General features: G+C 42.0%; 1 protein-coding gene across 1 annotated transcript in view; it reads left to right on the top strand.

The window, feature by feature from the left end:
- Positions 1-20,641, top strand: part of DNAAF9 (dynein axonemal assembly factor 9) — a 129,836-nt gene that overhangs the window by 87,661 nt on the left and 21,534 nt on the right. The window contains exons 25-26 of the mRNA XM_044680921.1: positions 5,750-5,875; positions 16,083-16,120. Of these exons, the coding sequence (XP_044536856.1) occupies positions 5,750-5,875; positions 16,083-16,120 (164 nt within the window). The remainder of the gene's footprint in view (positions 1-5,749; positions 5,876-16,082; positions 16,121-20,641) is intronic.

The raw sequence follows: 20,641 nt of genomic DNA, 5'->3' as shown, positions 1-20,641 counted from the left end.
TCACAAGCCCTGCCCCCATGAGATAGATGGTGAGTTCCTCAAGGGCAAGGATTATATTTTCCTTCTTTTGTATCCCCAGCACTCAACACCATTTCTGGCACAGAGTAGGTATCTCATCAGTGTTTATAAATTGATTGACCAATTAAAGGGGGTCCTCTTCTGGTACTTTAATCTAATGAAGCTTCTTTGGGCAGGGGCAGCAAGACTGGCCTGGTTTATCCTCTTGGGAACCCTTTATTTGAATCCCCAGTGCTTGCTGGGCCTGATCTGTATAAGCACTCACTTTATCTATCTGTCTCCTGACAGTGTTAGAACAGAAGAACTAGTGGAAGGGCCCAGGATGGTTGGTTTTCTTTATATAAAAGGCACTCTCTAAAAAGGGCTTGACTCCATCCAGCTTGGCCAGTCTGGACTGAAAGATTGAAGCCTGTTTTGCACTTGATTTTTTTTTCCTTTTGAATGAGTAAAGGTTAATGCAATGTTGAAAATGTTTTGAAAATTTAGGGCAGTCTGATGGGGGTCCCTCCCATTCCTCTCTGAGGGAAAAGCTATTGTGTTGAAATGACTGAAAAGCCCTTGGAGGCTGGTTTGAAAGACTTTCATTTGAGCGGCTTATTGTCTAAATCTGTTCAAGGAAATGAGAATCAGTGTCTCACATACCAAACTTTATCTTTTTTCTCCAAAGGTTTTTTTTTTTTTAATATTAGAGGGAACAAAGCCAACCTCCTAGGCCTAAGATTTAAAAGGAATGATTCTTCTAAGGGGCGAGAATTCAAAAGAAAGATATGGGGAATGTAAGGTCAGAATCTTCTTACTGTCCAACTAAATGATCTGGAGAAAAGGATGGCTGGAATGTGGGCCCCCTCTTCCAAGAGTCGAATGCAATGTAGTTCCAGCCCATTGCCCAGGTCTGACCTGAACTTTGTTCTAGATGTCAGGTATACACAAATTGCAGAGATGAGGAAACCATAACACTCTCTTTAAACCCCTCAGCATTTTTGGAAGAGTAGGGAGTGAAGGCTTAGCATGATTTTCCTCTCTTCAGGAGAGCTGAAGTTGATAAGTGACAGGCTGACTCCTTTGTACACAAATGTGAGGGGAAAGCCCAAATCAACAGTGGCTTTGCCTCATGCAGGAGACAGGGAATCACTTTCATTCACAGATAGAATAATGTATGAAGATAAAGATACAAGAAAATCTAGCTATGCAATCCTGGGCAAACCATCTGCCCTCTCTGTGACTTAAGATTCTTGGTCTGTAAAAGGAGGAGGTTAGACTGAATGGTCTTTTAAGATTCCTTCTAAATCTAATCTCTCAAGGTACTTGTGGGATTTATAACAAGTTTGGGCCTTAGAGAAATTTTAAGAACAAGGTATTCCAGCTTTAAATAAGGATAATGGTTGCAAGTATACTTTCCTAATGTGTTATGAGTTCCTCTCCTTTTCCTACTGTAGGGCAGACTGAGAGATGATGCCTGTGGTTAGGTGAAGTCTCTATAATTTGTAGTTTCTGCTCTAGGAGTAGGACAGTTAATCCTCCAAAAGAAAGGACAATGTCTAAGAAGACCTTGAGTCTTCTTACAAACTGGACAGAATACAGGAAAATAAAGCTCTTTCTGGATTCTTATGGCACAGTATTAAGAATCTTTGGTTGGAATGCCCTGGCACTATGCTAGACACTGCCTCATGCCATTCTTTGAGGCTTCTCAGGTCCCTATTTGAGGGCTTTCTGGCCCTAGGACTTTGGGGCCCCTCCACTCTTGCTGCCTCTGAACACAGAGCCTCATAGGCTATATGTGTATCTGGCCTATCTTTGGTCACACAGAGTATGCTGGCATTAGCTTTCCTATTACCCTCAAGCTTCTGATTTACTTTTTAGGTGATTATGATGTAGAAGAACCCACCAGTTTCTCATTGGGCTTCTTGATCGTTATTTGGTCTGGTGTCAACTTCAGGGTTTTGCTAGAGTCAATATATGGGAAATGATGATTCAGGCAGCCATCTTGACCAGAAGTTACAATTTACTCATCTGGAAAATAAGGATAATAACCCTTGTGCTGCTTGTCTTATATGGTTGTTTTGAGGAAAGCACTTTATCCCTTAAAATACTAAACAATCATTATGACCTCTTGCAAGCCACAATACATTACATTTATTAAGCGCCTGTTGTGTGCCAAGTGATAATGCTTGGTGCTAAGAATACAAAAGCAAAATGAGAAATAGCCCCTGCCCTCAAAAGGCTTAAATTCTATGTGTGTAAGTAGTGGGAAATATATAATACCTAAACAGACAAGAGCATGCATTATAGTTTGGGAAGGAATAAATAAGTAATAATAAAAAGGATTGGGAAAGGCTTCCTTCCTATAAGAAATGGCCCATAGGCTGAGCTTTGAAGTAAACTAGGGATCCTAAGGAAGAAGAAAATAAGATATTCCTCTCAATGTGTGGGAGGGGGTGGGAGGACATAGAGGAATAGCCCATACAAAGGTGGGAAGCTGGGATGCCAAGTTTGGCAATAACAAGGGGTCCAGTTATCTGGAATGTAGAGTATGCAAAAAAAAAGGATTCTGTGAAATTAGACTAGAAAGGTGTGGTAGCAAAAGAAGTAAAATTGCAAAGGGCTTCATATGCCAAGTTGAGTTTACATTTTTAAATGACATGGTTGGTCTTGTGCTTATAGGAATATTAATTTTGGTACCTGTGAGAAAGATGGATTAGTGCAGGGAATGTGTTAGATGTTATTATTATACTAGTCCAAGTGGGAGATGACATGGGCCTACACTGTATGTGTGTATATGTGTAGAGAAGACTCTGAGACATGTGATGGAGGTAGAATTGACCATATTTGGTAACCAATTAGATATGGGGGAGTTTGAAAGAGGGAATAATCAGGGATGGCTTCAAGGTTATAATCCTGGACAGTTGGAAAGAGGGTGGTGCTATCAATAGAAAAAGAGAAGTGTGGAGGAGGGAGGTTTTAGAAGAAAGATAAAGACATATTTTGAGCACAGTAAATTTGAGATACTTAAAGGAGACAGCCAGGTCCCTGTACAAGCAATAGATGACAAATTACTGGATCCCAAGAGAGGGATTAGGACTGGGTATCTAGATAGGGAAATTGTTGACATAGAAATGGTCATGAAAGCCTACAGAAAAAAGCTGGTTGAGTTCACCAGAGAAAGAATGTAGAGAGAAAAGAGAAAAAGCCTAGGGATGGAGACGTAGAGAGATACTCACTATTGAGATATGGGACATGGATGTTGATCCTGCAGAGGAGACTGAGGAGAAATAGGTAAACAAATATGGGTAGAACTAGAAAGGGGGAACCTGGGTAACTCAGTGGATTGAGAGTCAGGCCTAGAGACGGGAGGTCCTAGGTTCAAATCCGGCCTCAGACACTTCCCAACTGTGTGACCCTGGGCAAGTCACTTGACCCCCATTGCCCACCCTTACCACTCTTCCACCAAGGAGCCAATACACAGAAGTTAAGGATTTAAAAAAAAAAAAGAACCAGAAAGACAAAAATCAGGGGAAGAAGAGAGGGAACGATGAAAGCCTGGTCATCAAGGTCAAATGCTGCAGAGGGCAAGAAGGGTAAGAGTTGAGGAGAGGCCATTGGATTGAGCAATTAAGGTAGATATGAGGGTGACTGGAGAGGCAGTCTTATAGAAGAGATGAGATCGAGGATACAAGTGGAAAGGTTAGCCTTGACAAGAGAAAGGATTATGTCCTCAGCTGTATGGGGCAAAGGACAAAAGAACAGTATGGTATTTTGAAGTCTGGTTTACATAGGAAAGAAGAATGTCATTAATGAAGGCCTCTGTTTTCTGGATCAAGTAAGAGGTGAGGTCTGGTAGAATGGGAGGCTGGATTCAATTCTTTAATGATTCATGTATGTAACCTTTAACTTGAACCTATCTTAGATGATTTAATGGAATTCAGTTGCCTTAAGATGAAGCTGTAATAAACAACTATGTATATGTCTATAGTACTTTAAGGTCAATCAACAAACTCATGCCTACTATGTGGCATTTACAGTGTTAAGTGCTAGGCATAGGAATAAAGGTAAAAAGACAGTCTCTGCTCTCAGTCTAATGGAGGAAGGCAACAACTATGTACAAATATGTCCAGATAAAGTCTACATGGGACTAATTGGAGATAATCAACAGAGAAAAGGTTCTGGCATTAAGGGGCATTGGCAACAGCTTCTTGTAGCCTAGCAAATAGAATACTTATAGGAGATGTAAAGGTGTTTTCAAGGATATGAAGGATTAGAGTTGTTCTTAGCCCCCAAGAAGCAATGGATAGAAGCTGTAGAGAGGGAGACATAAGTTTTCAAGTCAGGAGAAACTTTCTAATCATGAGAGCTGCCCCAAAATAAAATGGGCTGCCAGGAGGTATCTGTCTATCATAAGTCTTCAGACAAAAGCTGAGCAATTGTGTCCTAGACAGGACTCTGTTAGAAAGAAGCCCAGGTGACTTCTATGGTCCCTCATCACCCAGAGTCGGTGCTTCTGAGCACAGGGCATGCATGCCTGGGACAATCTTTTGTTTTCCTCTTTGGATACCTGTCCTCACTTAAATCTCTTGTACTGATCCTTTTCATACTTGTGTTGATTGATGGCCTCCCCACAGTATCCAAAATGGTCTCTTTAGGCTTCTTTTTTCTTCTTCATTAGAATCATTTTGTCTTTAGGGGAAAAAATTCATTCTAACTTAACCTGATTATGTTTTCAGAATTTTAGGTTATGGAATCCTACTTATATTTTCTCTGAATTCTTTGAAGTCAGCTTTTCTAAAGTCTAGGTTAGCTATAGATCTCTGTCTAGAATTTCTCTACTTATTGTTAATTCTAAGATGTCATAATAATTTCTTTCAGAGGTTTATATAAATATATAATGTACATATATAAGCATTCAACACACATAGCTTCCCATTCCATCTAATCTCTTATTTTAACGAAGTACCTTTCCATTATTTCAGTAATCTGCTGCAACCAATTAAGTCTTAATGACAACTGTATCGTTTCCCTCTTTGTACTTAGTCACAGACAATGTAGGAATTTATTTTGTTTGACTATATATATTTATTACAATAGTTTTCTTTCCAATGAATGGGTGGGGAATGATGAATTAGAGGTTAAAAGGGGTAAGCGATATGTGTCAAAGGAAAAGAAAGAAAAGAGGACCATTAGCGCATTATTTTAAAAAGCATTGAAGAGAGGGCAGCTAGGGAGCTCAGTGGATTGAGAGCCAGGTCTAGAGATAAGAGGTCCTGGGTTCAAATATGACCTCAGACACTTTAGCTTTGTGACCATGGGCAAGTCACTTAACCTCCATTGCCAAGCCCTTGCTGCTCTTTTGCCTTGGAACCAATCTGCAGTATTAATTCTAAGACAGAAGATATGGGTTTTAAAAAATTAATTAAATCAAAAGTTTTTTTAAAGAAATAAAATGCACTGAAGAGAATTAAAAGGCCAAGAGAAAATATAAATAGGACAGTTTTGAAAATTATACATTGAATTTATTATATACTTAAAAAGAAAAGCAAGTTGTATACAATAAACACTTTGGTTTCTTATACAATCCTACTTTTCCATTCTCCTTTGTTTATGGAAGTGCTCATATTTATTAAGTTCAGAATCTTAGACTGAAACAGTTAAGAGCTCTAGTTCATATTGCTTATTATTCTCTAAACATTGAGGTATAGAAATGTTAGCATTTGTCCCCTGTTTCTTTTGTCTCTTACAGCTACACAGATATTATTGATGTTGTCCAGGCACTCCAGACTCACCCTGATTCAGATGTGAAGTCGGCTTATGAAATTGGCACAGTCACTACGTGTGTGGAGCCCCTGAGCTGCTACATGGAGCACAGGTAGCCTTCAGCCATCAGAACTTACGGAGTTGGGTGATGGGAGGGAGTTCTTGTTTATAGAAGGTATCACTTTTTTTTTTAACCCTTGCTTTCTATCTTAGAATAGATACTAAGTGTTGCTTCCAAGGCAGAAGATCAGTAAAGGCTAGGCAATTGGAGTTAAATGACTTGCTCAGGATAGGAAGTGTCCACTGAGCCACCTAACTGCCCCAAGGCATCACCTTCTTAAAAAATAGGCTTGTTTAAGTTTACTTCTTGGAGAGAATTCATTCTTTTTCCTTACTATATTGTAACTGCACAGTAAATACTCATTAGTATCGTGATTTTTGCCAGGACTTCAAAAGTCCTCAAGGCCACAAGAGTATCCACAGTAAGACCTGTGGACATAGAATGACAGAACTTTAGAAGTAGAAGAGACCTCTACATTTAGTCCAATCCTTGACTTAGTTCATGAAATCCCCTAAAATATCCCCAATGAGTCGAAATGTTTCCAGGAGCAGAAAGCTCTTTGCTTATGAGGAAATCCATTTTAGTTCTGAATAACTCTCAGTGTTAGGATGTTCTGGACAATATTGAGTCTACATCTCTGTGTCTTTCACCCTTTGGTCTTTGTTTTGTTTTTTTGGAGCTACCCAGACTAAGTCTAATCTATCTTACAAATAAAAAAATCTTCCAAGTATTCTGATCAAGCCTGTGGCCACAGAAAAGTCATTTCATACAGGGAATAGGACTTGAAATCTATTTTCTTAGGAAGAATGGCCCTGTTAGCATTCGATTATTTGTCTGTAATAATAAACATTTTACCTAAGAAAAGGGTCTTTTGTATGCTTATAATCTTGGTGGCCTGGGCTTTTGGTCAAGTTGTGACAGAATGGATTATTTATAGAAGTTAAACTTTCTCAGCAGCAGGCTTGACTGAGGACTCTTTGCTTTTCTCTTCAGGGAGTCTATCTATACTTGGACATACGGGGGATTGACCCTGATGCTTTTAGAAATCTCGTCTTTAATCCAGAGAGGAAATAAGTCAGTATAGTCTAGTGGGAAGGACACTGGATTTGGAGTCAGAGGATCTTGGAGATTCCTTTCAACACTGTATCTCTAATTCTAGGAATCTATGTAACTGGGGACAAAGACAACAATGCTTGGAGAAAATGATTAAAAATTGAAATGTGTTGATGGTTTTTGTTTGAGCCCAAAACTCACTGGAGCTAAATACCATTGAGATCATTCAGAGTTGGGAGGGGGATCCCCAAACCACATTGTTGATACTTGAGTATAGCCAAAGCTCAGGACAAAATCACAGAATCAGAAAAATCTCATACTTGCAGAGTCAAAAAAAAAAAAAACACTGTTAAACTACTTTGATGGTACAGAGGCTACCCTTACCAACTGAGTTAGAAGTCTTAAACATCATGTCTCTGCCTTTTTTCCCCTATTCTTTAGTCTGTAATGTAAATCCTGCTTTCTCCTTAAGTATCTTCGGTATTTTGTTCTTCTTCTGACCACTCTCCTAAATGTACACTTATACACACACACACCCCTTCACTCACTTGTGCATGCATGGACTTGGATGTACACACACATTCTTGGGTTCTTTCTGCCCTGTTCCCCAGTTTTCTGTTGCTCTTTACATGTCCAAGTTGAGGCACAAATAAGTGCTCATTTCTAGTAAATATTAATTTTTCCAAAAGCTCTCTAAAACTAGATAAGGAATTTTGTCGCATCTCGGTCCTAAAAATAAAAATCCTAAAATATTGCTTTAATTTTGTTATCCATTGCTTAGGAATCTTCAGAGTTCTTCATTTTCTACCCAGGATCAAATTATATTCCTGAGGCCCTCCAAAATCTGACCAAACCCTTTTGTCTTGACAAAAAGTTCTCCAATTTAAACATTCCTACCTCCACACTTTTGCTCATATTATTTCCCTTCCCAGAAATGCCCTTCCCTCTTTGCTACCAATCCAATTCTAACCATCCATCAAGGTCTAGTCTAAGCCACCCACCAAGCCTTTCCTGACTACCCCAGCCCTCATTTATCTGTACCCCAAAGACCATTTAAGCATTGTGTCTGACTAAGAATGTACTTCCTGTGATTTTTGTCCACCAAGGAAAACAAATGAGTTGAATTGTAGACTCTGTGGATGGTAAGTTGGGGTAAGATTGCCATCTCTGGGTTTCACAATAGTCAAGGAGTCACCCTTAGGTACTTGCTCCAACATCAGTTCAGTTCCACATTTGTCTAGTTTCTTTTCTGTATATGCCCAGTGCTAAGGATACTGTTCCAAAGAATAAAGAAGAATCATGAAATGTTGCAGTTGTAAGGGCAAACCCTTTCTAAACAAGCAATCTCCTCTACAGCCTCCCCAACAGAGACTCAGCAGCCTCTGGTAAGAGAACTCCCATGATGGCACTCTCCCTCCTTACAGGGCAGCTGTATGCTTCAGGACAGCCAAAATTGTTAGAAAGGTATTCCTTTCCGTCAACCTCTCCGCAGCTTCTATCCAGTGCTCTTGGTTTGGTTCCCTGGAGCCAAGCAGATCAAACTCTGTTCTTCTTGGCAGAACAGTTTCCAGCTTGTCAAGAGTTCTTTCTAAAATAGTGCATCTAGTTGGGAAGACCTGGGTTCAAATGTGGCCTCAGACCCTTCCTAGCTGGAGAGAAGAGTGGAGGGGAGAGAGACGAGGTGGGGTGACTGTTGTTGCCCGTGCCACCATCTCTCTTAGACCAGTCATCTGAAACTGATAGTGCCTTCCTTTAAGGAGCTTACAATTTACTAAGGAGATAAGAGTTCACATTAAGATGTAATGTGTAAAAAGAAGCAATCAAAGTGGGAAATGGAAAGATTTGAGAGGGGAGGGACTATTTCTAGCTGAAAGGATCCTTGGAATTAGTGGCACCTGAGCTCCAGGCCTGAGGGAAGAGAGAAGATTTCAGCTGGGAGAGATGATCCGTACCTATTCATTGGTTTTGTGCTGAAGATGGTTCAGTGAGCAGTGAATAGAACAGTTCTGGCCTTTCCGTAGCGGGAGGAGTTACTGGACTGGCCTGAGCACCATGAAGTGGCCAGTGGACAAAAAGCCTAGCAGACCCCAGGAATTGCATGGACCATGAGACTGTGAGGAAAAGGCCCATCCCCAGGTGCCACAGGGCTTTCCAGTGCAGGGTAGCTGGCAGCACTTTCACGTCTGCAAAGCACTTTACAAATAGTACCCCACAAGCCTGGGAGGAAGATGCTGCCGTTATCCTCATTTTAGGGGATACTGAGACCCACCGAAGGTCACACAGCTAGTCAGTGTTGTGTCATGCTGGATTGGATCTTGAATTCACCTGCCTCCAAGCCACCAGGCTGCCTCTAGTGCCTCTGTAGCCATGGAGGCTCCCGAGAAGCCAGCCTGAGTTGCAGGGGCAATGGGGGAAGGGGAGGAGAATGAGCTCCCCCAATGAGGTAGAATCAGGGTACCCCTAAGGAAACAGGTCTAGCTTGAGGAGTTCTTCCTTTCTGGAGCAGGGATGCCAGGAAGCCCAGGAAAGCCTCCCAACTGGCCAGCCCCAGCCTGGGAAGGCTGGAAAAAGTGCCAAGAGGCCTGAGCTGAGGGCAGGGCATTGCATGCTGCTTCTTTGGGAGTTTATTGTCTCTTCATCGATTGAGAAATCCTCACAGCTAAATTCCAGAAGTTCTCAGTTCTCAGAGGAGGGATGGGTTCCATTTCAGAGGAAATGTAGTGGAAATAATACAGTGAACTGCTTCATTTAGTAACATTTTGTCTATTCCTATTAAAAAGAGGACTCTGCTGTCCTAGGACTCTCCTGTTTTCTTCAGCCTCTGAGCAGTTTTGAGCCCTCTTGCCTCCCTCTTTCCCTTGGCCTCCTACAACTGTGCCCGCTGGGGCTATTCTTCCCCAGCAGGCCTACTTCGACTTCTCATTCCCCAAACCAAGGCTCCATCCTGGCTTCTTTGTGTCCTTTGCTCTGCCCAGCTCTCCAGGATCTCATCTGCCATAAGCTCTCCTGACTGCCTGGTGGATCTGTTCAAACTCAGCCTGCCTATAGCTGTACTCCACAGCTCTCCCCAACAACCTGGCCTGCCCCCATCCTTCTCTTGGGCTCCCAGACCGCAGCTCCTGAGGATGCTGGCTCCTTTGCGGCCTCCTCCACCCCTTGTCAGGCATCTCATCCTGTCAGATGCCCCCCGGGCTTCTCAGCTCTTCCCCCTTGTCACCCCCAAGACCGTGGCCCTAGCCAGGACCTCAGCACCTCAGAGTGTCGTCGCGGCCTGACTGCTCTTCTGTCCACTTTCAATCAGCTTTCCAAACCCTGACCACATTAGCCTTTCTTCAGTGCAGATTTGCTCTTGTCACTCCTGTAGAGACCCCTTGCCAGGGTTTTCCTTCTTCCTATGGGATACAGTCAAGGTTGCCCAGCAGGGCCTTTCACCTGGCCCTCTCTGAGTGCCCCAACCAACATGGTTGTCCCTCCCTCTGCCCTTCTCTTTATCATTCACCTTTATCCCTCCTCCCCACCTATTCAAATTCTCCCTTTCCTTCCTTAATAAAAAAAAAACCTGACAAAGCACTTCTAATAGATGATCTCCATGGAGTCTCAGGGTGGTCCTGTGAGGTAGGAAGCTCAGGAATGAACGCTATCTTAGATGAGGAAACTAAGACTTCAAGGCCCAGCTCAAATCCCATCTCAGGCAAGACTTTCTAGACCCCTTCATCAAGGTAACATGTCCTACTTCTTCTGTTGGTCTGATGCTTAGCAGATGCTGGCTATATGTGCTAGATCTTCCCAGCTAAACAGCCTGAGCTCCTGGAAGCAAGGTCCATGTTTTTAATCTCCTTATAAATGTTACACATTAAATTGGCACTTAATAAATGTTTGCTGATAATGTTGAGGATGAAGGGAATGATCCTCTGAGGATAGACAAGATCTCCTTTTTACTGTCTATTTCAGCCCTGGAATGAATGGTAGAACATTTAGAACTTCTTGTAAGAAGAAGAAACAGACCTACAACATAGAGGAAAAGGAACTTTTCCAGTATCACATAGAGATTTTTAATTGGCCCCAGCTTTCAGAACTATAAAGACTTTGGCCATTAACAGTGCAGTTAAATTTATGATAAGTTTAACTGTAATAAATATATAAAAGCTAATATTTATTATTCTTTATTATAGCATTCACTTCAAAAAATTATGGAGGGTTACCATCTGCATGATAGTGGTATTGAAGATAATAGCTAGAAATTTTTTTCAAAAATAATAAAGGAACTATGAGAAAACAGAGACCCATTAATATACTGTTGGTGGTACTATGAATTAGACTAATCATTCTGAAAAATAATTTTGAAGTTAATTTTTAAAAGTCACTAACCTTTATCATACATTGTTTGACCCAATGATAAATTTGCAAGGAGGTCAAAAACAGTGGGAAAGATCTTGTGCCTACAAAAAAATATTGATAGCTCTTTCTGTGGCAGCAAAGAAATAAAAACAAAATGGATGCCTGTTCACTGGTAAATGACTGAATAAAAGACAGCATATGAACATACTAGAATATTATTGTGCTATCTTGGTTTCTTAGTCATGTCTGATTCTGTGATCCTATTGAGAGTTTCTTGGCAAAGATACTGGAGTTGTTTGCCATTTCCTTTTCTAGTTTGCCATTTCCCTTTTTCAGAATTTCCCATTTTACAGATGGGGAAACTGAAACAAACAGAGATAAGTGACTTGCCAAGAGTCACATAGCTAAGAAGTGTCTGAGGCCAGATTTGAACTTGGGAAGATGAGTCTTGTGACTCTAGGCCTCACATTCTATCCATTGGGCGCCTCGCTGCCCCTGGTGTACCATAAGAAGTGATAAATAGAAGAAATTCAGATAAATGCAGGAAGACTCATAGCAACAAATATAGAATAAGGAAAGCAGAACCAAACCAATCCAACAGTTTCTATGACAGACCACAATAACACAAAGAAAAAAAGCTGAAATTTTTCAGATCATGCAGTGTCATGACTTCAGGTAGAAGCACATCTTTTGCCTCTCAGCAGAGAAGTGAACTGTAGGAGTGGAATGAGGCAGGCACTGTCAGACCTGACTAATTGATTTTTTAGTCTTTTGATAGAAGAAACTGCTGGGGAAAGCATCAATAAAACATTTTTTATAGTTAAGTGCTATGTAAATATAAAATATCATTTTACCATCATGATGTGGTGGTAACTGTGGATTCTCCAAGGCTCTTCGAACAAAACAGAGCCCAAACTCTACCAAATTCTACCAGGTTTGAAGGGCTTCAAGTATGGACCTAGCTACTGAGACAACTAGATGGCCTAGAAGATAGAGCCACAATCCTGGCATCAGGAAGGCCTAAATTCATACTTATTAGTGATGTGATCAAGTCACATTACCTTTTTCTGCTTCAGTTTCCTTATCTGTTAAATGGTAATAACTGCACCTACCTCTCAGGGTTGTTGTAAGAATTATAAGGGATGATATCTGGAAAGGGATAAATACCTTTTGCCTGAAGATAGAGTTTGGATTAAATGTTCTCCCATTAGAGATTTAAAACCTGGGTATTCTCCATCTGGGTAGAATGGCTTAGAAAGGTTTACCTACCAAACAAAGGATTCTTCAAATGGAACAAATTAAAATTGATTGTCACAAGACCAAACCCTGGGAACTATTCATGGGACTTTAGAAACATGCTTCATATTGCTCTCATCTTACTGGATCAGAGTAAATTCAAGATGAGGCAGGGCCATCTTAACAGAACTTCCTGCTCGAATCTCCTCCTGTGAAGCCTCATCATAGCATAAAGTTCATAAAAGCTGTACTAGGGAAACATAAGATTGCACTCTCTTCTGAGCTGGAAAGGCTTAATGGGAACTGCAAGTATAAGCTCAGAAATAGACTGTCTCTTGTCCAAGGACCAAGAAAGCTAAATTCAGATGGGAAAATCTCTAGTCCAGTTTCACTGGTGAAATTTTAAGCTACCTCCGTGTTGATCTGTGTTAAAGAAAGAATAGCTTTACACCAATAAAATCAGATTCTGGAAGCACTTTGGTATCAGAGTATGAAATAGTTCTTGCCCTCTGAGGCAGTCTCCTGAGATGAATTCCAAAAATGTTTTGAATAATGGCAGCATCATTGGAATAAGTGTTTACCCATTTTGAGAACCCAAAAGCTCCTCTGCACATATAAGTTCTGATATATGTTTGGCATTATTCTGTATGTTTATACTAGACACATATTCCATCCCCAGAATTTGCTTACAAGGTCCAGGCTATCATGGCACAGGCCCCAAGACAGACACTAAGCCATTTCTCTAGTGACTCATCTGATACAGTACCAGATTATAAAAACAAAACAAATCTACTGATCTAACATCTAAGGACAACCTAGACAACAGAAAAACTTCTCTAAATGCCAACAGGTAGCAGAAAAGGGTCTGATAATTCTGGATTCCAAAATTGCCTCATTTCTAGGCTTCATGCCCAAAGATTAATTTATGCTTCTCTGTTAGGAATTTGGATGGAGGCAGAGATGTCATGAAAATAAATTGATGGGGAAAGAGAGAATGAAAGTAGTTTGATGGAGATTAATTGATTAATTCAGAGTCTATAGTGAGGTTTTAATATATGTGCTAGAAATACAGTGAAATTCAGTTTGAAAAATATAGTCCACTAAATAACAACTATTACAAATCAGTGGTCTGTGTTCACTTTTGGAAAGCCATTATTACAAATATTTCAAACTCCACAAATATTGACTGAGTATCTACTATGTTCGAGGCGCTATGCTAGAAATTAGAGGAGGAGGCAGATTCTGGAGGAAAATACAGTTTCATAAACCCTTCTCCCTGCCCTCAGGGAGTTTACAATCTATTAAGGAACCTCATTACAGTCAAGTACCATAAGGGACATACATAGTGCCATAAAAGGTATGCCCATAATCTTGGGAAGTTAGAGAATATTCGTTTCCAACTGGAGGATAGGGAAAGCTGGGGAATATATAGCGGTTAAAGACAGATCGGTCTTTTCAATGGAATCTTCAGGGTGAAGTCTTGTAAAATTAATGAATCCTACTAAGGTTTTGAGACATTTCATCAGAGAGCATCATGGCCCTGAGACAGTGGGAGGAACCCTGCCCCCCCCCCAACAATCATTCTTCTGTTCTCTCTCATCAGAAGGGGACCTGTTTGATAAATGTTATGAGAAGAGTGACACAAATGAGTTACAACACTTTAAAATTTGATTTAGGAAAAACTATGGCAGAGAACAACAGCTTAATGGTGATAGTGATGGGGAAAAGCATTGAAGGAGAAGCATTGAAGGGGAGGAAGGAGAAGGCTGTTGTCTGTGCCAGACCTGGCCCAGAAAGCTAGGAAGTAACATGATGAACCCAGGCTCATTTCCCTAACAGTGACACCTCTTGTAAGTAGCTTGGAAACCTGGTCATCTGAGATAAATGGGAGAAAACACGTGAAAGCTGGAAGAATAAGGAAATAACTAGTACTGCCCCAGGGGAAGGGATTAGATGACCTAATAGGCATCTTTCCTCTCCTACTTTGATCTGATATTGGTAGATGGGGAGTTTTGGCCGATAATCTTGGCCCACTGGCTCCCACTGTAACTGTAACTGTAACTGTAACTAGAGGGAACATTTTGCCCTAAGGTCTGTCCCCAACTCGTGGAAAATACCAGTTTTGGTGCTTTCTACAAGTGTCTGACACAGAGCCTTCTTTCTCTGGGCTAGGAGATTAGCTTGCTTAATTTCACAATGAAGGAACTGCTTGGAACAAGGCCTGCAGACCCCAAGCTCCTGTCCAATCTTTGGAGACTGCTGGCTGCCTAGAAGTCATTTGTACTCAGCCCAATACAACCTCTTCCTTTACAAATGTTATATAAGCAATTTTGCTTGTTTACTTCTTGTAGTGGTCATTCAGCAAACATTTATTTAGCCTCTGGGGGGTTAAAAACTCCTGTTTTTGAAGGGCTGAAGGTAGATGAGATCAGTGTGGGCCTTGTGGAAGCGATTTCTCTTCTGAAGTACCTTCTGACGATGAGATTGGGATTCTGTGCTAAACAAAGGAGAGATTCAGGCCAGGTCCAGTGAAAAGTTTGAAAAAGGAAGGCTAGTACCAAGGTGTCTTCCTTGTTTGACTTTTGCAATTTTTCAGGAGAGTATTAGAGTTTTTACATGCCATGTTTCTTACCAAAAAGCACCTATCATGAGTATGAAGGGAAGAACTGGAAGTGGGAGATAGCTTGTCATTGGCAGAGAGAGGCAAAATAAATATTCTCATTACATTTTTTTAAACCTTTATCTTCTATCTTAGAATGGATATTAAGTTGGTTCCAAGGCAGAAGAACAATAAGGGCCAGACAATAGGGGTTAAGTATCTTGTCTAGGATCAGGCCATAGGAAGTGTCAGGGGCCACATTTGAACCTAGGATTTTCCATCTCTAGACCTGGTTCTTTATCCACTGAGTCACCCAGCAGTCCTCAGTTTCTTTACCTTTTGAAATTCCTCCTTTATTATTGAATGAACTCTTTTAGCGATGTGTACAGTTGCCCTAGCTCCCAAATGTTCCCCCTACCATCACTCTTGGAAGTTAGTAATTTGGAAGGTCTTTGACCATAGTCATGAGGTTTCTGGGAAGACAGAGTGTATATAACTGTTGGACTTGCTCCTCAGGGATCCATAGCATTCTTCCTTGCCTTGGATGAATGGTATCTGGGTCTTGGACACCTAGCTGAAGAAGTTTTCTGAAAAGCTCTAGCTTTCTTCCAAACAGTTCTACCTGTAACCTTTCTTGCTGGGTGTGGTTCGTTGGATGCCAGTGGTTAAGTGATATTCTTGGTGGTGTTGTTCAGGACTTAAGGGAGAGTTCTAATTCATAACACTGAGTCATAGAATCATGAACTGTTTTTTTTTGTTTTTTTTTAGTTTAAACCCTTAACTTCTGTGTATTGACTTATAGGTGGAAGAGTTGGTAAGGGTAGGCAATGGGGGTCAAGTGACTTGCCCAAGGTCACACAGCTGGGAAGTGTCTGAGGCCGGATTTGAACCTAGGACCTCCCGTCTCTAGGCCTGGCTCTCAATCCACTGAGCCACCCAGCTGTCCCCCTCATGAACTGTTTTTAAAAAATGTTTAAACTTTCATTGGAAGGCTAAGCATTAAATAATGCTTCTCTTTTTTTTTCTCTCCAGATTTCTCTTTCCTAAATTTCTTGATCAGTGTTCACAAGGTAAGCAATAAGCTTGACTTTCTGCCTACAGAACAAAGTTTGTCTTTCAAATGTGATTTAAATACAGTGCATATACTCTAGAACTCCTTCAGATGAGTCCTCTGTCCTTCCACCTATAGTTCAGAAACCCAAGGAATGATCAGTTCATCAAAGGAGAGCAATGACATTAAATATCTTCATCTCCTTTTGTGGTCATATCTTGACTCAGATCTTGCCTTTGGAGGCTACTGAATTACCCTTCCAGCTTCCCTAAACTGTTCATCAGCCTTAGCACAACCCTGGCTCTCCTGTATCCCTAACCACAGGTCCACATGGCCTTGGCCAGGCTGTGCTGTGCATTGTCCTGAGGCTCAGCACCCCAGGAAGTGATATTTTTTAATACAAACGAGACTCCCTATGATGGACGAAGATCTGGAGTGCCTTTTTAAATCACCACAGTGGGGATGAAGTATTCATTGTTGTTGAGAGACATGCATGGTGCCTGTGGCTTCCTGAGTCTCCCAGCAAGCAGAAATCAAATCTTGTCCCCAGTGCTGAGCCTCAGCCTGCTGAGCCTGCTGCCGGCCTGGCTATGGGGAGCCCACCAAAGTATTGTCTTGGGAAACCGCAGGGGCTGGCTGCTGTCTAAGGGAAGGCGGCTGGGGTCAGCAGGGACCCAGGGTGCTTGGAAGCAACTGAGCCTATTTTGACCCTGCTGATGGCTAGCAAAAACTCATTTTCTAAGGTCCCCTCTCTTGAGATCCTGTGATGCTGTGTCAGCCCCAAGAAGAGCTCTTCTCCATTGGGGGGGGAGGGAGACCACCAGGATTTCATCCCAGGACTTTATTCTAATGTTTAATCTTCAATTTGGTGGGGGTTTCTTTGGAGTAAATTCTGCTTTGAATTGTCACATTTGCCCAGCTCTGGGCTACCATTTTTTATTATTGCCTTTAATGGCTTTGGCTACATTTCATCTTCAGAGTCAGTTGCATAAAAATGTAAACAGCCCTGCAGTGACCTTGGTGTCTCTTGGCCTCTTGGCCCTCTCTGCCTTATGTTCTCCTCCCCCACTTTCCTGTTTTTATGTAAGTGACAAGAGCAAGTGATTCAAGCTGCCTGACTGACATAGTCTGTGAAAAGTGTCCTGCATTCATTGCCCATCCCAGTGCATAGCAGGCACTGTGCCCAGGTCTGCCAGGATGGGGCCTTTTCTCACTGATTCACCTTGACCTTTAATGCGGAGAAAGCATGGATCTGAACGCCCCCAGCGTAGTGCCTAGTGACCTGGGCTGAGGGGAGGCTCCTCCAGAAGCCCCCCACTTGGCATGGCACTTGTCAAACCACAAGAATGTGGCCCGTCTTGAGGCAAAGCCCTGGAGGGGGCGTGTGCTGTTCTCCCAAATGAAAGAAATGAGCACAGGGTGGAGTCCCTGTTCCCCAGGAAAGTACAAAAGCCTTGGGAGATAGATGCCTCTCATGTCTTAGCCTTGCCACTTAAGAAAAAGCCAGTGACATTATTTGTCTAACACTGCAAGCCACTCCACAGATAGCAAAAACCCACCATCATAGCTGCTCTAGATCTCTGTGGCTGGAGTCAAAGGAGTGAAAAGTACTCCCTTCTTCAGCCTGAGAGATGTAGCATCTTACTGGTCCATAAACATTTTCCTTCTCTTCTGCCCTAAAACACATTTTGTCCCCTTGTTCCTTTCCCAGTGATTGAGATCTTGATTTTAACTAAAGATTATTTCAAAATGAAAAAATATAATCCCGTGCAGGTAGCCTTTGTCCTGAGAGAATGTGAATTACTGACTCCATTGCAAGGACCAAGAAGAATGTCAAACAGGGTTTAAAAAGAACACCAAAGCAACACTAGTCTGTCTTTCCTCAGCATTTATCAAGATGGCCCCATAACCCCCCATCAGTGTGCTTGATTTGGGCTCTAGTTATAGGCCAGGCCTGTACGCTGAATCTTGTCAGGCAAGAAAACTGGTCAGGGTATAGTGTCATTCGTTTTATAGAAGAGAGAGAGGAGAGACAGAGAAAAGAGAGAAGAGAAGAGAAGAGAAGAGAAGAGAAGAGAAGAGAAGAGAAGAGAAGAGAAGAGAAGAGTAGAGTAGCTGGCCAAGATAGAGTTGAAACCCACCATCCTGACTTTGATAGCTCTGTACTCTAAGTGCCCCTAAGTACCCTAGGTGCAGCTTGACTGCTTAGCAAACATAGTTTTTTCCCTTTGGCAAGTAGTTGTTTGCATAGCTGACCTGAGGAATGCTGCAGGGTAATCCGCCTGGACCTGCATGTTCAATGATGAAGGTCTAGGAGCCAAGGCCTGAGGCTATGACCTGGGAGATTATATACAGCCTGAGGCCCAGATTTGGATCTCTTGGCTCAAGATTCCCCTAAAACCAGAGGAGCCTTGAGCAAAGTGTTTAGGTCTGTCTTGAGAGGACCTACTCTGCTCCTGGAAAAGCTAATTCCTACTAATCCTTAGAGCCGGACTGCCCCACCTCTTCCTTCATTCCCAGTCCCACCCCAGATCCTCCCATTGACACATCGCCTGCCACCCCTAGTTTAGAGAATGCCTGCCTCTCCCTTGTCGGGGCTGGAACTATCTTTACTTTCACTTCAGGTATAGTGGTGCTTGAGGCCTACACCTTTAGGTAGGTCTTACTTTCTCTAGTTTCCCTTGTTTAAGAGGGCAGAGAAAACGCAGCTCCCAAATACTCCTTTTTCTCAGGGATTTGGCTGGAGGCATAGATAACAATAGGGCTTATTGGATTTCCAGGTGGTATGTGAAGCTAAAAAGAATCACTAATAAGCTGAATAGTATAATTAGAACCCAGACAGGTTTCAACAGACTAGAACAATGGACTGAATGGAATCAGATAAAATATCATAGAAGTAACTATAAATTCCTACAAATGGGATCCAAAAAAAAATCAGCTCCTTAAGTATAAAAAAAAGAAAACTTGGCTGGGTAGCACTTCATGAGAAAAAGATCTATTCATTTCAGCAGTCCATAAGCTCAACCTGAGTCCACCAGGTGACTCTGGCATGGCCTTAAGATTGTATTAAAAGGCCTCGTGTCCAAAGCCAGGTTAGTTAACCACATTTTAGAAAAGACATGGTCAAACTGGAGTACATGTAGAGCAGTCTGACCTAGATGGGAGCAGGACTGGAAATTGTGCTCTCTGTAGCCTTCAGCAGTCGAGTGTGGAAAAGAGAAGACATAGGCAAGACCTAAGGACTGGGTGAAAGGATGTGAAGGACCAGACTTGGTCCCAGAGGGCAGAACAATGTCAAATGTGGAGAAGCTGCAAAAAGAGTCTGGCTCCATGAAAACTGTCCAGAAAAAAAGTAGGATGCTTTGGAGGTCCTGAGTTAGTTCCCCGACCCAGGATATGTTCCATCAGAGGCTGGATGACAGTAAGCCAGGCTGTTGTAGCAGATGAAACTGTATTATCTCTGAGAATCCTTTCAATCCTTTCAACTCTGAGATTCTTTGATTCTGTTCTTCTCCTACTTGGGAATGTGTTGAGCCCATTAGGTTACTGCTGGCTTTCCATCACATTTCATTACCATTTTGGTCTTGGCAACCTCCCCCATGATGGGCTCCTTTTTCTCCTAGGAGATCCCTTTGGGCTCCAGGCACCCAGACCCCTCCAACAAGAGGGGCCCTGGCCCACCGCCTGATTAAATTATTACCTCTAAGTTTGTACATCAGTTCCATTTTTGTCTACTCAGTGAAGCTTTTACTGGGTTGCAGAAGGCCTTTGCTGGGCTACAGGTCCTTACTGTGAATGGCTTTAAATTAAAGGGACTATCTAGAGCCATGGTGATGTAGAAGTAGAGGAAGAGAGGCAGGGATATTAGTGGCTTAAAGGGATAATGCTAACAAAATTTGGGTAAACCAGATGCTTGTGAATCAGTCCCAGATGATGTGAGGTTGGGAGCTGACACAGTGGATAGAGCACTGAACATGGAGTCAGGAAGACGAGTTCAAATTCAACCTTAGACACTGTATGACCCTAAACAAATCAATCTCTGTCTGCTTTAGTTTCTTCATATATAAAATGGGGATAATAGTAGCACCTACTTCCCAGGATGGTTGTGAGGATCAAATGAGATAATACTTAGAAAACACTTCTCCAGCCTTAAAGAGTTATATAGATATGATTTGGCTGCATAAGTATAAAGTCTTTTGGGGTAAGAAATAAAGGGAACAACCTTTCCTTTGAGGTGCTTTACTAGCTATTATGTGATGGGAAACTCTATGTGAAAGGTGCTTCCAGGGCCTGCTCTAGCTGAGAGCCCAAGGCTCCCTTTCCTGTCCTAACGTGCTTCTGAAAAAGCATGTTAGGAGAGCCAGAGTCCCTGAAAGAAAGGGGGACAGAAGGCATCCTGAAAGCCTAACAAGACCGTTGACTTAGCAAGTATCCTAACTCTGTCCATCATTTAGGTAATGAAATCTCTCTTCTAAGCTCCTAGGTCTCATCTTCAACTGCCTACAGGACTTTTCCTCCAACTGTCGTATCAGACTCAATA

The sequence above is a fragment of the Gracilinanus agilis genome, chromosome 6 (genome assembly GCF_016433145.1).
Source record: "Gracilinanus agilis isolate LMUSP501 chromosome 6, AgileGrace, whole genome shotgun sequence".
Lineage (NCBI taxonomy): Eukaryota > Metazoa > Chordata > Mammalia > Didelphimorphia > Didelphidae > Gracilinanus > Gracilinanus agilis.
This window is presented reverse-complemented; position numbering and strand designations above follow the sequence as displayed.